Genomic DNA, 15483 nt, shown 5'->3' with positions numbered 1-15483 from the left:
GCTTAAACCAAATGTGATAAAACAAATAAATATTTTTTAAAAAGCACATAGGTAAACTGTTGGAACTTGTTTTCCTTGTTGGACTGTGGGTCAACTAATCAATGGCAATCAATGAGTGAGTGACGAACAGTGCAGCTATCGAAACAAACACTGATATGGTAATTGCGTTGTTGCTGTGATCAATTATTTCAGATTAACCGTGAAAAACACCCTCTTGATCTAAGTGTTCTCCAAAGCCATTTACGCATGCTGATCGGTCATCTGATCAATCAGCCAACTGAGTATCAGTCATCAGCCATCACACTGTTGGAGATACCACACATGCCTGTATCAATCTCGATAAAATAGGTACTTAAGCAAACGCAATTAACCACCAGTACATTGTTTATTTTTCTAAAAAAAAAAAATAAAGCATTTATTTCTCTACCTCTCTGTATGTAGGATACATCTGTCAAACTTTTTAATGCTCTTTATTTTGTTATAGCACCCACGGTGAGCTAAAATATGTGGCTACCTCTTGTAAAAGCAACTACAAAGTTAAGCAGTGCTTCAGGTTCTGCTGAGGTTCATTACTAACCTGTTCTCTTGGCAACTGGCTGTTTCCAAATTGACTTAACGCCACCTTGTGGAACTGTGTGATGTTCGCATGAAACATTTTACAGTTAACAATTACCACTCAGGCACAAACACTAGAACATAGTTCAAATAAATGTCTTTATTGCACATTCCTTACTGAAGGCAAATATTTGGTGCAGCAGTGCTGTGAAAAAATAACAGCTCATCTAAAAAGACTGAACACAGTGCAACACACCAGAAAACATGAGGTAAAATATAAAATGTTTTTTTTGGGAAATAAAATAGTCTTTAACATTATACATAATTATACAGCGGCTGACAGAGTTTTACTGGCCTGATCATCACTTGATATTTACATATATGACCTCCAGCAAACAAATACCCAACAGTGATTTTGCCCCCGAATAATTATTTCTAAGTGCATCAATGACCACTGTGGGGGTTACAAAATCTACTATCAAAGACCTTCGTCAGTGCAGTTGACGGACAGCCAGTAAACCGACTGTCAGTAGTGAGAGCAGCAGCGTCTTTATGGAGCCTTCCATTCCTGCTGCTGCAGAAAGTGAAAAAGGAAGTCAGAAAGAGTGTTAAAGTCGAACACAAAAATCTCTTATCCTTGCCTATATGGGCCACTGCAGGTCACAATTTACATTTTCCCAAAACACTTATTTTTGTCAAATCCAGTCTTTAAAACTGGCAATGCATTAAACTTCCCATTAAATTGAATTCCTATCAACATTTATCTAGTCAAGAACACAATCTGCCGCACTACATTACTACTACTAAGTGGGTCCCAGGGGGAGCTGACCCACATTATATTTCTTTTTTCCCTATACCAAATACTATCTAAGAAAAGACAGATAACATTTAAAAAAAAACACATTCCAAATGCATTACACAACAGTGCAGGGAAAATAGCTGCTGTCCTACTTTTGACCTGTGTTGCGTTAGACAAGCAAAATGAGCGGTATGCTCCGGCTTCAGCCAGACCAAAAGGAAACATCCACGTTGTTCGAGGGACATTTCCGTGTTTATAGATGTTATAGTCTGTTTACTGCAATCCATTCACTGTGTTTTGTCTGTTATCCTAAACATCAATTGGTTTCTACTAATTCCCTTACTATATTGTGAAAAAGCCCTCTTTTAAAATATGCTTGAGTTGTGAAATAATCATCTAATCGAAGACAATCAATGTACTAATGCACTGAAGATTGACGTTTCAGATTAATTGGCACAATACTGATTTTAATCCTGATTATGTGGTGTTAGGTGTTGGAATAATTGGCACACATTAAGAAAACAGATCTTACCAGTTGAGGCTTTATCTGGAATGAAAAAAAGAAAAAAAAATGAGATGTTAGACAAAACTTACTCAGCAGATTTTCCAACCTGTGTGCATACTCAGAATATGACTGCACATGTCACTTTACACATACACACCTTTGATTGTAAAAGTGGTTTCCATGCCAGCATGGATGTGATCAGTTACATGACAGTGGAGCAGCCATGTCCCCGGGTTTCCGGCCACCATCTCCACAGTCTGGAAAGTCCCAGGGAACAAATCGAAGACATCTGCGCGGTGTATGCGGTCCGTCTGACATACACACACATGACATACACAAACAAAGGGGAGCAAAGAAGAGGAAATAGGTAAAAAAAAAAAAACAGAACTGAGAAACATCTTATGAGAGCAACAAAAAGGTTTCAGGCCAAGAAGGACCACGAGCGAACCTTGTAGGTAAAAGTCTCAGCGTGGAAGTGAACAGTGTGCATGTCCACTTCGTTGCCCATGCCCAGTAGATACCAGTCAACTTTTTGGCCCTGCATCATCACCAGTCCATGCAGGTTACCATACAGTTTACCATTGATCCCTGCAAGAGACACATTCACACAGAATCAGACAAAGAGTGCCCATGCAAGTGCAATAGGTTCATTGAAACACTCATCGAAGGCAACTTGTGCGATAAGTGATTCTTTCTTGACCCAGTATATTCATTCCTGTGTGCTGAGGAGCAGTGCTGTGTTCTGCTGGCCCAACTTCAGCTGATGCATGCAAGCTTTTGTGGAGGGTTCAGAGTTTGTTTTACATAGTTGTGGCATATGTTTCATTCATTTTATTACATCTTATATATTTTAGATTTGGTATTTGTGGTTTCTATATCTCACCCGACTGTATTAAAAATGTCTCAAGTCCAAAATTATCTGTACTTTTATTGATAATTCTATAGTTTTTAGAATTTTCTCACAAATAAACATACATTTTGACTCAAATTCTTTCCTGTGTAAAAGCTTTTAGCTCTCTGTGCCTTCGTATTCTTCATTATCTTCTCACCGTGCATCATGTTACTCTCCTCAAAGTCTTCATCCCCTGTGTAGGTTTCCGGGTCGACACCGAGGTATTTTCTAATGTTGTCCTTCAAGTACCAGGACTGGTTTTCATCATGCACCATAAAGAGCAGAGCAAACTCCTTCTCCACGTCACTCCTCTGTCTGTCGGCTCCCTCGCCGCGCTTCAGAGTCCCGGGCCTGCATACCACCAGAGGCCCCAGAAGACCACTGTACAGATCCTGAACATAAACAAATGAGGCCGCTCTGTCACAAACAGCTAATGTTTCAGCTGCTCTTTAAACACACAGGTTACACTATCAGTGACCGTCACTGCATGCAGGGAAAGTGTACCTTAATGAAATCAACACTGGAGTAGTAGGCATAAGAGATGCAGTTAGGATCTGTGATCCCTGGACCAGAGCTTTGAGGAACATCCCAGTTCACCTCCAAAATTATGCCTGATGGCAGGAGAACATAAAGCAAACAAGTATTAATCCCAATACTTTGAAGTAAAGGCCAGAGTTTTGTAGTTTGATCCTTAGATAAGACCAGAAACAGCCAACATTTTATTTACTTGACTGTGCTCCTCACCAGGTTCGACAGGAATGTGTGCGCCACTGGCCTTAACTCCATGTGCGCCAATCGAGTATGGTCGGCTGGCGCTGTTCTTAAACGTGATCACGATCTGCTCTCCTACCTCTGCCTTTATTATTGGACCTACAAGATAAAAGAAATTTTGTGTCATCCTCATTCTTTTTTGGGAAAAATGACATAAAGAGCAGCTAAACTTACCCATAATTCCCAGGTGTTGCTGGTTTGGGTGCCGTTTCTTCTGAACTGTGAAGGTGTCATCAGTGTATTCTCTGTACACCACCTTCTTATAACGCGAGCCAATTCTGTCCTTCTCTTGTTTCACAAACATGTTGCCTGGACTGGGAGACATGTACCAATTTGCTTCCATTAACAAACAGTAATAAGTTATGCCACTAATCACAGACTCCAACACTGAAATACATCATCCCACAATTATCTTGCTTACACACCTGTCCTTTAATGTGCCGTGGTGTTTCTCCAGCTCCCAGTCTCTCTCAGGTGAGTAGTCCCACTCTATTTCCTCAGCACAGATAAAATATTGTACAATGTTGGTTGGCTCTGTGTCTGTGTGCTTCACTTTTTTCCCTGGGCACTGGTTCACTTTGTAACGCTGCCTCATGCCAGCCGAGTAGTGGTCTGTTACTCTGCAGCTCACCTCAAACAAACCTGCCAGAAGGATGAAACAAGGTTGGGGATTTGGACACATGAATGAATATTTTTTGGCTTTGGTGCGAACATTTGCAGCTGAAACACACACTGTTGAAAAAAAACATCTTGGCATTAGCTCTCTGAAAACAATTTAGTGGCTTATTTGGGAGAGACGGATGCTCATTTTCTATTTTTAATACACATATAAAGTGTATTGAAGGAAATCTCCCAGACCAATGTGATTATGAGCTGTTAGTGGTGACATTGTAAAGAAACTGTGTTTTGTGTTAGGCAAGTATTCTGAACATCTCTTTATTTCTATGCACATTTTCCAACTCTAAACCATGAAAACTCTACTGCCTATTGGACATGCGTCATGAGGAGGGGTGCGGCCTAAAGAGATTCACATCTTATATTATCCATCCATCCATTATCTATACACCGCTTAATCCTCACGAGGGTCGCGGGGGGGCTGGAGTCTATCCCAGCCGACTTAGGGCGAAGGCAGGGGACACCCTGGACAGGTTAGTATAAACATATTAGTCATAAACTACATCTGTGGTGTACACCTTTCTTGCAAAGCTAAACTGATTTGACCTGCATTGCTGCTTCGTGGCTAGAAAATACTTTTTTTTTTTTTTTTTGCAATAACATGTTGGCAAGGAGCTGTAAATGTCTGTATGTTAGGTTAGTTTGAAACATGTAGACTTCAAATTATAATGCTATTGTTTTATTCTACAAATTTAGAGCATGTTTTGTGCTGTCTGAGCCTTAAATTACACTCTTTACTACTTCCCTTTAATGACTGAACTTTACTCTGAACTGTAAAATATTTGCTTATTCAGAGATTCGGGAATTTCCACTAAAGCACGTGTAGATAAACATTTTTTTTTTTAAAGTTAACTTGCTGACTGAAACAATTCTAAGGAAACAAATACAAAACAAAAAAACAAAAACAAAAAACTATTTTCACAGATGTTTGAAGGGGATTTGTAAAGATTAACATTCACTATAGCTTACTACTTTTCCTTTGTTGATCTTTGGACTTAAGGAAATTCATACTCAACTGTTTTATTGCAGAGATAACAATCCAGTATTCTAATGACACATGCACCTCTTGTATCTGTATTTGTATTTGAGAATGTGAGAGCACTAATCATTAAGATAAAAAAATTAAAGAATGTCAATACCACATTCTTTGTTATATTGAACTGTATTTACAATATTTTCTCTTGATACCTGACAATGATTCAACAAGCCTGCCTGTAAAAACTCATGTTAGGGATTTTGCGAAACAACATCTCTATACCTAAATACATCAAACTAAAAAAAACAACAACAACAAAAAAAGGGGATGGCCTGTTGACATAGTCTGTTTTTTTCTAATTAACCACTTAATTGTATAGTTTGTCTTTTAATGGGTAAGAATGGAGGCATCAGACATACAGTATATCATTATAAAGTAAATACTCTAAATATACTACAGGTAGTTTTGACATTTCCCTCTTTGTATTGTGTTGAGAGTTGTGTATACGTCACAGGATACAAGATAATCTAAGCATGTTTGTGAAAGCTAAACGTGCCTGTCAAACAAAACCTAAAACAATGTGACTATGACAATGTGTGTGAGAGAAAACTCTCTGGTTTCTGAGTGGAGGCACCATTTGTTTGTGAGTGTGTGTATTAAAAGAGCAATAGAACTAACCGGGAGTGTTTGGCTGCATGGCGACGTTGGCAGTGGTGTGAGGAAACATGTTGACGGTGTCACGTGTTGTGCTCTGTTTCTTGAAGGTGTTCCCCTCGAAATAAACACCATGGATGTCCACCTCTGTACCTAGTCCAAAAGTGTACCACCTAACTCTGTCCCCGGCACACATCTCCAGTCCGAGAAGGTTCCCATACATGAGTCCGTTTACAGCTGAAGTGAAAGGTAAGGTGTAATCAGAAAAATACACACACAAGTGAAGAAATGGCACAGAAGCACCAGCATTATTTTGCAAAATATGACACTAATGGTATATGAGCTACTGTCATTATCAATCAAATGGCATTCAAACTAAGTAAAAATACACATCCTCCACCAGACACACTGATTACCATGCATCATATTGCTCTCCTCAAAGTCCTCGTCTTCTGGATTTGTCTGATTGCTGCCAAACTTGTCAATATTCTCGTCCAAATACCAGCTCATGTTTTCATCCATGACAGAAAATAGGAGGAAGAACTCCTTATCCACACCCTTCTGTTAAACAATACACACACACACACAAGCCAGGAAACAGTAAGGCGAGGGGGTTGGGTTGCAGATTGTGGGTGCAGTTAACAGCACACAAACAATCAGTGCCATATTTTAATAGTCATGTAACGTGGGGGGAAAAAAACATATATTCACTGGTTAAATTTCCCTAAATGGGAGAATTTTCATTCAATGTGCGTGTGAACAGGTAGTAAAACAGCACCTCTGTTCCTCTTGCTCCCAGCACTCCTTTCTTGCACACGAGCAGAGGTCCAACCAATCCAGAGTTAGTGTCCCTGGCAGGATCGGCGCCAGAGTAGTACAGGTAGGGAATACAGGGAGAGTCGGATGAAGACGGGCCTTCCAGCACCTGCCAGGTGTAGGTGAAGTTCTCACCTGGACCGACGTGGGAGCCTGGCTTGTTAACACCTACAATAAAAGAACTAAAATAATTATGTGTGCTATAATTCAGCGCCTGCAGAGACAACACTTGAAGGAATTGTCTCATCACTTTGCTTAGCGCCTAGAAACATTAGTAACGGTATCATTCTAACAATGCATATTTGTAGCACGATTGACGTAATGAGACAACTGATCTTAGAAATAGACTTTTGCGGTTAAAATATACACCCAAAAACCTGGGGATGTCTGTCTTCTTTCACATTCTAGTTCATGCACAACTGTTTTTTATTTGATTACGATGACTACGTGTTACCATTTTTTAAATTTCTGCATATATTTTCACCTTAACTTGTCAGCAAGAATTCTTCCATAAAAGAAAATTCTGTGGCCAATTAGCTTTGATCTGGTCAATATCAGAAGCATAAAGAATGAAATATTCTTTAGTCTTGAAGCAATAATCATACAAATGTATGCCTGGGCCAATCTTAGTCTGACAGATGATGAATGAATCCTTTCCCCTTACACTTAAAAGACAATCATGGGTGCTTTTTTCTTGACTGTGCAGCTAGAATCAGGGGCAATGCAACAGGCTGCTTCCTCACCATCCTCATAGCTGCTTCCCTCGAAGCGCTTGTCATAGTGAAGGCCGTGAGGCTGGATGCTGTAGTGTCTATCAGCCTTATTCATGAACGTAACCCTGAGAGTGTCTCCCTCCTCTGCCCTCAGAACTGGACCTGGACAAAAGCAGAAGAATATTGTAACTAAACCGTAGGTGTAGAAACAACAATGGTGAAACACACAAGCATATACCAGTAAACAAACTACAAAAGAGGGCATCTGATTTTTTTCAGATGTGAAACTTGATGAAAAAGAGAGGCCTTACCCAGGATTCCTAGATGTCCAGGATCAGGTGATTTTAGAGTGGTGAAGGTATTGTCTGTGTACTCTTTGTATATCACTTTCAGGTAGCGACCTCCAATCCTTCCACCATCCCTTCCAAAAAACATCTCTGATGCACTGCAAGAGGATGGGGTGGGATAGTGGGAGGAAGGAAACACAAACTGTGTCAGCGAGGAGGACAGGGAAGAGGTTTGTGTGACCTAAATGAAGAAGCAGTCTGTAATGTCATACTTCAGAGAATATAAACAGAACAAGCGACAGCCAGTCAGAGAGGCTTCACCGAGCCAGGTCAGAGAACAACAACAACCAAGTCACTGCAACATTATCCACATTGTTTATTCTAGACACAACAAACCCGACCTCACCGCAGGACTGGCCAGCTCACGTATAATCTGCCACACAAACAGAAGGCCGGCCTTAGACAGAAAGGAAGACTGATAGCGAAGAGACCACCAGACGAAACTGTACATGGCTCAGGACTATGTAGAGGTTCCACAGTGTGTTTCTTTTTGTTTTGTTTTGTTTTGTTTTTTTATTATTAAGTTTTGTGGTCATTATAAACTTGGATGTGTAAAGTAAAAACTGTTTTGACATGAAGGTGTTTACTTCTGTCATTTCTCAAGCCTCCTCATAACTAGATATCCTCCCAGCCTTGCAAGCCAGTAAGAATTTTACTGAGCTTCTGTGTACCAGATAATGAACCAATAGTCGTCTAGGTCAAACTTTTCAAAATCCTGTCCCCTCACTGCCCACTGCTTGGAAGGTGAGTCGTTCAGGATGAGCAGCTGGCTTTCAGTCCTCCAGGTTTATTTACTTTGTGGAGCTGCTTCTGCTAACTCTAAAATGTCTCAGCCATGAGTAAAGCACACCAAATGTTCTGTTGTTGACTGCAAGAGCCTTAATGCACTCCCAGCATCTGCAGACTCAATGGATTACTTTTATTATTGATGGCAATGTCCAAACATCAATAGGAAATTCCTTTGTGTTAACACTGTGTGCAGCTATTGTGGCTAATTTTACCGTCAGCTTTGGCTAACGTTACTATTACCGTTGATCGTATGCCCAATAATCAGAACTCTGTGGAAATTGTAATGGGACATTCAGAGATGGTAGAAACTATCTACTAATAAACAAGGCCTGAGTGGGTTACTGTCATTTTATTTTGCCTGTTATACATCAACTTCAGCTGCGTTTTCTATCTTCTCTCCTGCTCTCTGTGCTCACATGTACTGCATTCAAATACAGCTAAAATCCCAATAAAGTAGTTCCCATTTACATATATTTTTTGTTTCTGTTGTCAGATAAGGGAGCAAGTATGAAATGCAGCCAAATCAGCAGCTCTGCAATGCGAAACAACTGATTTTATGACCACCATGACCATTGTCGTGCAAAAAAAACTGTTTGTGCTGTGAATTTGGCAATATGTCTGTGCAAAATGATCACTCAGAGAGAAAGTTAGAAGTGATCACAGACACACAATTGCATCTGTGTCCATTACTGTGCTGTGAATTGTTTTGTTCTATCCTGTTAATTGTAGACACCGATTTTTTTTCCCTGAAGGCAATGTGGGCAGAAGCAGCTGTTTTCAGTACTGATACTGAAACAGCACATTTAGAACAGGGCTAAAGCCAGGGGTTATACATTCATAGTAAAAATGAACCATCTTTGTAGTTTTTTGAGTTGAAAAATGAAAAGACACATTCTGAGGATATGTGGGCCTCTGATTAATTTACTGAGAAAGGGTACACGATGGGACCTTGAAGTAATTTGGGAAAAGCAGGTCACGTTGGGGTTTTTTTTAATAGAAACTCTGAAACAAGTTTTTAACTACACTGGGCTAAACAATGACTAGATCTTAATCTTGCAGTGACTCTCTGTTGCCATTGATTAAACTTTTCACTGATAATTTGATATCAACATGTCTGCCCACCTGTCAGCCTCAGTCAGGGGTACATTATTAATCAAATCCTTTTCTGAGGGAGCATAGCTCCACACGACCTTCTCTGCTGCCAGGTAGTAATTCCTCACAACACCGCCGCTTGCTGTGGAGCCGACCTCACCGTCACATGACTTCACTTCATAAAAGGCCTGCATCCCAGCTGGAACAGATGAAGACACACACACACATTACACACAACACAATTTACATTAGTAAGCGCTTGTGGTGAACGTGGAACTTCAGGTAAACCTGATGAGTCCAAAGGGTCAGATTTAATGGTTAAAAAAATATTCTTCCAGGGTTCAGCTTGCTTATCTTGTAGTAGCTGTGGGACAAGAGTTCATTTCCAGGATCTGAGAGAATCAGATCATGTAAAACTGTAAATGCTGTGATTTTTTAAAGTAAATATATCTGTAAAATAGAAATGTTACTTTTTCTGAAAGAGACAGGTTCAAGAATAGGGCATTACAAAAGGTATGTTGTTTGATACAAAGGAGTGGTACTTCATATGTGTCAGAATGATTCATAGCATGTTGAGCAAGTATGGCTGGTTCATTTATATGTTCAGTGGACTTTGGACAGCCTTAGAATACAAGTCCTGGCATTAAATATATATTGACAGGTAGAATAAAGGCATTTTAAATATGCACAAACCCTTCAATGTGCCATGAATTGCTTTGTAAGAGACTTGTATCAAAATCTTTTGTATTAAGACCATATTTCACCCATGAACAGAGGCTCTCAATAAAACGGAATAAACAGAGTCCATCTGAAGTAAGTGTGTGTGACCAGCACAATGACCCTGCAGCATCATCGTCTCCACAAGTCCTGGCATATTTCAAGTAGAAATCGATCAAGCAGAGCATGTATTTCTACTGCTATGCCAGGATATGCCAGGATTTGTGGAGACAATGGTGCTGCAGAGTCCTTGTTGTGGTAAAGTTTCCTAACTCCACAAAAATGCAATCTTCATTGTCAGTAAATCTGCACAGCCAGCAAAGTCTCAGAACCGAGAGGTCAAAGGTGACACAGAGGTTAAAGATCAGGTGTCCTACCCTGTAAGTGGTCATTAACCTGGCAGGTCAGCAGCCACTTCCCTCTTGCTTTTGGGATCATCTCAGCTGTCGCAAACGTGGCTGGGAACAGGCTGAGGGTGTCAGTGCGGTGGCCCCGGTCCAGCAGAGTATTCCCATGGAAAAAGGCAGTATGAATGTCTACCTCGTTACCCATGCCAAACAAATGCCAGGCTACCGGACGGTTTTGGCATAACTTGATCCCGGGCAGATTACCAAACATGTACCCATTAATAGCTGTCACACAGAGAAAAACACAGACAGGGGTACGATGAAAGGACAAAAAGAAGACATTTTGCCAGTAAACCTTGTTTTTATCAGTTGTTTATGGAATTACTTAACATTAAGTTTGATGTCAAGTAAATTAGTTGGGAAAACACTTAAAATAATTTTTATAATGTAGACAACTCTGTTGTATGTAGAGAGGAGGAAAAAAAGAAAATTGTGATAAGAATTATTAGATGTTGTCAAAGAAACAAATCAACATCTAATATTACAAACAAAAGATCTGTCATGTTCAAACAACTTTAGAAAGTCTCTCACCATGCATCAGGTTTGACTCTTCAAAGTCTGGGTCTTCTATGTCGATTCCAGCTGGATCAGAGCAGTTCTGAATGTTGTCCTTCAGGTACCAACTCAGGTTTTCATCCACCACATTGAACATCAAGAAGACATCCTGGTCCACATCGTTGCGGGCTGACTCGACAACAGACTCTGGCTTTGATGAAACTAGTTCATTAGTCTCCTTCAAGATTCCTGCACTCAGAGAGAAATTAAAAAGGCACATTTAATCTCTGTTTGCCTGTGCTTTACCAACATATTTGATTTTCCTGTGAAGCTTTCCTTGGCAAATTTTCAATGTAATCATTAAGAGCTTAAAGCTGGGGAGCGTTTTGCTTGTTTTTATTATTGGTTTAAATAAGCATAAACTATGATTAAGGGTTAATCACAGTTTAAGTCACAAAAGGCTTCAATATATTTGATTTGACTTGATCTGACAGGCACACAATGCATATATAGACACATTGCAGGAAACTTTTCCTCTGATGGGAGGCGAATGGCATATATTCACTTGTCTTTGCACCTTTCTTGCATGTGAGCAGGGCTCCAATAAGTCCTGAGGCGATGTCCTTGGGGGCGTCCAAATGAGAGTGGTAGACCCAGGTCAGGCAGTTGGCATCATCATCTGTGGGGGCAAATTCTGGTTTGACCTCCCAGCGGTAGGTGTAGCTTCCTCTAGGAGGAACAGAGTCATCCATCTTCAAACTCTTTGATGTCCCATCTGGATAGAGTGCGCCTGTTAGACAAATACACAGTGTTTACTCTGAGATCATTCGGTTTCCTCTTAAGTGTGGAGAGCAGTTGAGCCTGGTTGCTTTCACTTAAAGGCTGTGGAATGCTCACTACCATGTAGTAGGCACTCGTTTAGAATCATTTAGAAAGTATTATGTGTGAAATAAATTATTCCTCAACTGCAACAAAAAGGGTTAATAATCACATTCTTCAGAGGAGGTTCCCAAAATCAAGGTCATTTGTTTATATATGTGTCTTTTAAGTTTTCTGCCACTGTCTACCAATAAAAGCATAAATGACCTTTGTGACAAAGTCAGAAATGCACTTATCGTAACACCATCAACTTCCTTCCTGCCCAAGATGCTGCATATAAAAATGTATTGCTCAAAGTTGCATGGGTCTGATCTCTGAACTAGCAGTACAAAAGCCACACTCTGTTTCGAGAAGAGAAAAAAAAGCACATTTTAGTTTCGGTTTCAGTTCCCGCGAGACTCTCAAATTTCCTTCGACAGGATGCATCCACTGCATGAGTGGAGGGGAGTGATCTGGTCTTGCATAACAGAGAGCAGCAAAGTTCAGGACACTAAGGAGACGTATTTTACAGGATTTCTTCTGTAACAGCCACTCGCTTCCTGAAGCTGTGAGGTGTCACTTTTTGCATTGTTCCATAGGCCTAAACTGACTCATTCTGTCTAGATTATGTTTGTTTGTCCATCTTCATTTTCAACCTGTCATTATCTTGTTATCAGAGACAGCCTGGCACAGAATAATATAAATAATAATATACTGCTGCTATCATAATGATATATTTATGCTTTGGAAAATAACTATTTTCCCTGGAGAAATACGCTATGGCCTGAATAAAATGCTCTCTTAAAGGAAGTGTTTAGCAGAACAGCTTCACTTGTTCTCTGTTGAACTGGATTTTTATGAACCTTTTCTAAATGTTATGTTGTTGTTTGGACCATAAAAGCTGGGCAGAAAATCCACTGGGCATGTAATCATTCATGATATATATATAAATTATTTCTACATATGTGCAGCTGACTTTTCAATCTGAGTGATTATAGAACACATTTATAAACGTCATTTTAGAAGAAACCCTGACTGACACCTCTTTGATCGTGCATGTTTCTCTTTGTGTGTAAATGCAGCATGCCTTATTCCCTGTCCACATACAGTATGATCATCATGGGACACTTTACCCTCTGCATTCTTCTCGTAGAAAACCCCATGGGGATGCATCGAGTAGTTCCTCGTCGCAAAGTTCTTCAGATGGACCACGATAACGTCGTCAACCTCAGCTCGCAGTATGGGTCCCAGAAAACCCAGCCAATCAGGTCGAGGAGCCAGGCGACTGTAGGTAGCATCTGTATACTGCCGGAACATCGCCTTCTTGTAACGACTGCCAACACGGTGGGGCCCTCTCTCCAGGAATACAGATGCATGCCTGAGATTGTATTGGATAGGAGACAAGGAGAATGAGATACAGACAGCGCAGTGGTTACACAGAAGAAAGAGGCAGCCTTTAATCCTGTTGTGGCATTTCTGAAGGTTAAAGTCAGATTATTATCAGCTTCTACAACACAGGATTGCAATGACATGTGGTCGTGCAAATATGGCAAAAAGCGTGATGACATTGTCTAAAGATTTCTCCCATAGCTCAGACTTATCTTTGAGATGATATTACTTGATTACTGTCTAACAGGGAAAATTTCTTTTTAGCGCGTATGTGGACTGGGTCATAAATCCCCACAACTGTACATGTAATGCTGCAGAACAAATTGCATCTTTATAAGAATTAGACATATCATTATTATGATAACATGTCTCTGAAGGCTAATAACCTGTTACTGGAACTGTAAGAGAGGGAGGACAAAAAGCACCTTTAATAATTTACAAATGTGTTGCACTGACAACCTCGCTGACATTCTGATGACAGTGGATTTACTGAGCACCTGTTAAAAGCAATAAAAGGCTACTGTGCTTCCGCCACTGGTTATGTGGATTTAACATACCACCACTTTTTTTATGATGGGCTACACATGACACCGGAAGAAGCATAATTTGTAGAAATCTGCCTGTGAATACAATAATCAGTAAAACGGAAAGAAAAAGACGAAATGATACGTGAAGGACATAAACATTACTTTATAGTGTCTGCTGAAACAGCTTGTTTTGAGTAAAACCAGTCTTGGAAGAGCTGACCAAGTAAGTCAGGAAAGTCCAGCATTGCGCATGATTGCGACATCTCTGTTACGCCTCAAGGTTTTTTGACTCTTACAAGAAAGAGATAAATGGTGGCACAATCAGTCCCACCATCTTTGGAAAATGTACATAACTACATTCATCATGTATCGATGTATGACGATGGGCTTTTTTTTTTTTTTTAACTTGGGGTCTTCTTTAATAGAAAGTTAATTTATCTGCATGTAGCGTGTCCCAGGTTGTGTGTGATTTTCTGACTTTAAATCACCATGACCACACAGAAACACAGATAAGTTATCAGGCCGTTAATTAGTGATAATAATTCACCCCTGACAAGTTATCAGAGCAGTGACCCTGTAATATATATATGATAGCAATTGTAGGTCAGGTTACCAGTATTATTTTGTATCTAAACAGCCAAAACTTAACTGCAAAACACAGTCACACAGTCCTTAGAAATTCCAGACTTGATTATTCTCACATATTTTTGGAGCACAGCAACTTCATATTTGGGTAACATCCCAGAATTGCTGGTGTGATGCAAATAGATTATTCTCTCATTTCTAGACTGTCTGTTTCCTGTTATATTTTGCTCAGAGAAACACACAGTAAAGTAAACCTCTGATCTCATGAGAGAGAGTCACTGTCATCTTCCCTGTGCATCTACTGCCAGCAAAGCACACAACAAGCCCTCCTGAGGTTTAGACACCGTCACACCCCAACAAGATAACACACAACTTTTTACCCTTTTCTATTCTCTACACTCTTCTTTTAATAGCTCTTCTTTAATCACAGTTCCTCCACTTTAGATCGATCAGAGTGGATTCGATGTGATCAGATAAACAGCTGATGGCATGAAGCGACCTCGACTAATCTCAACACACATTTTCCAACTAACAACTCACTCATCGTTTTCGACGTCTTTGCCGTTAAGCAGGTTTTTTCCACTTGGTGCGTAATCCCAGAAGTCCTCAATGATCCCCACGTAGTAAACTCTCTCCCTGCTGCGTTTCTCTTCCGCGGCGGAGGAGGAGAGGAAAAGTAACCAACAGCTCGCAAACAGCCACGAAATCCGTGCCATGTTTAGATGATCTCCTTGTCAAGCGCAGGACGCGAGTATTTGGCGCGTTTTGGATCAAGAGGAACAAGTGGTAACACCCCCCGACTCTTCCATGAAAGTAGGTTCGTGCGTCGGGGCTGCAGCACTTATGAAACTCTGCAAAGGAAAACAGTTAGTCTATTCAGCCAGAGGCCAACGACGGTGTGACCGCCTCCAGTGGTATCGG

The 15483-nt window shown here is 40.3% G+C and overlaps 1 protein-coding gene across 4 annotated transcripts; it reads right to left on the bottom strand.

Annotated features, from left to right (window-relative positions):
* Positions 1 to 697: 697 nt before the first annotated feature.
* On the bottom strand, positions 698 to 15401 carry LOC103365129 (hephaestin-like protein 1). Of its 4 annotated transcripts, none has more exons than XM_008292482.1 (20): positions 15103 to 15401; positions 13195 to 13439; positions 11781 to 11993; positions 11240 to 11452; positions 10679 to 10933; positions 9615 to 9783; positions 7668 to 7801; positions 7387 to 7518; positions 6606 to 6811; positions 6244 to 6388; positions 5852 to 6064; positions 3948 to 4164; positions 3697 to 3836; positions 3496 to 3621; positions 3256 to 3362; positions 2909 to 3143; positions 2308 to 2447; positions 2017 to 2170; positions 1887 to 1901; positions 698 to 1138 (listed from the first exon to the last, which is right to left on the bottom strand). In XM_008292482.1, the coding sequence occupies exons 1-20, from the start codon at positions 15276 to 15278 to the stop codon at positions 1047 to 1049; spliced, it is 3327 nt and encodes a 1108-aa protein (XP_008290704.1). In that variant the 5' UTR covers positions 15279 to 15401; the 3' UTR covers positions 698 to 1046. The 4 variants fall into 4 exon arrangements, with proteins under 4 accessions (XP_008290704.1, XP_008290705.1, XP_008290706.1 ...); XM_008292483.1 differs by having other exon boundaries at positions 698 to 1129; XM_008292484.1 differs by having other exon boundaries at positions 698 to 1126.
* Between the last annotated feature and the right edge of the window lie 82 nt (positions 15402 to 15483).

Source organism: Stegastes partitus, unplaced genomic scaffold, assembly GCF_000690725.1.
Source record: "Stegastes partitus isolate 25-593 unplaced genomic scaffold, Stegastes_partitus-1.0.2 Scaffold814, whole genome shotgun sequence".
Classification (NCBI taxonomy): domain Eukaryota; kingdom Metazoa; phylum Chordata; class Actinopteri; family Pomacentridae; genus Stegastes; species Stegastes partitus.
Note: the sequence above shows the minus strand (reverse complement) of the source record. Positions and strands in the feature narration are given on the sequence as shown.

Excerpts from the sequence above, each read along its gene's own strand:
- LOC103365129 (XM_008292482.1), bottom strand. The coding sequence starts at position 15,278 with ATGGCACGGATTTCGTGGCTGTTTGCGAGCTGTTGGTTACTTTTCCTC. Across the intron at positions 11,994-13,194 it reads CTACGAGAAGAATGCAGAGG|GCGCACTCTATCCAGATGGG; the intron begins GTAAAGTGTCCC and ends TTTGTCTAACAG. Across the intron at positions 6,812-7,386 it reads GGGAAGCAGCTATGAGGATG|GTGTTAACAAGCCAGGCTCC; the intron begins GTGAGGAAGCAG and ends CTTTTATTGTAG.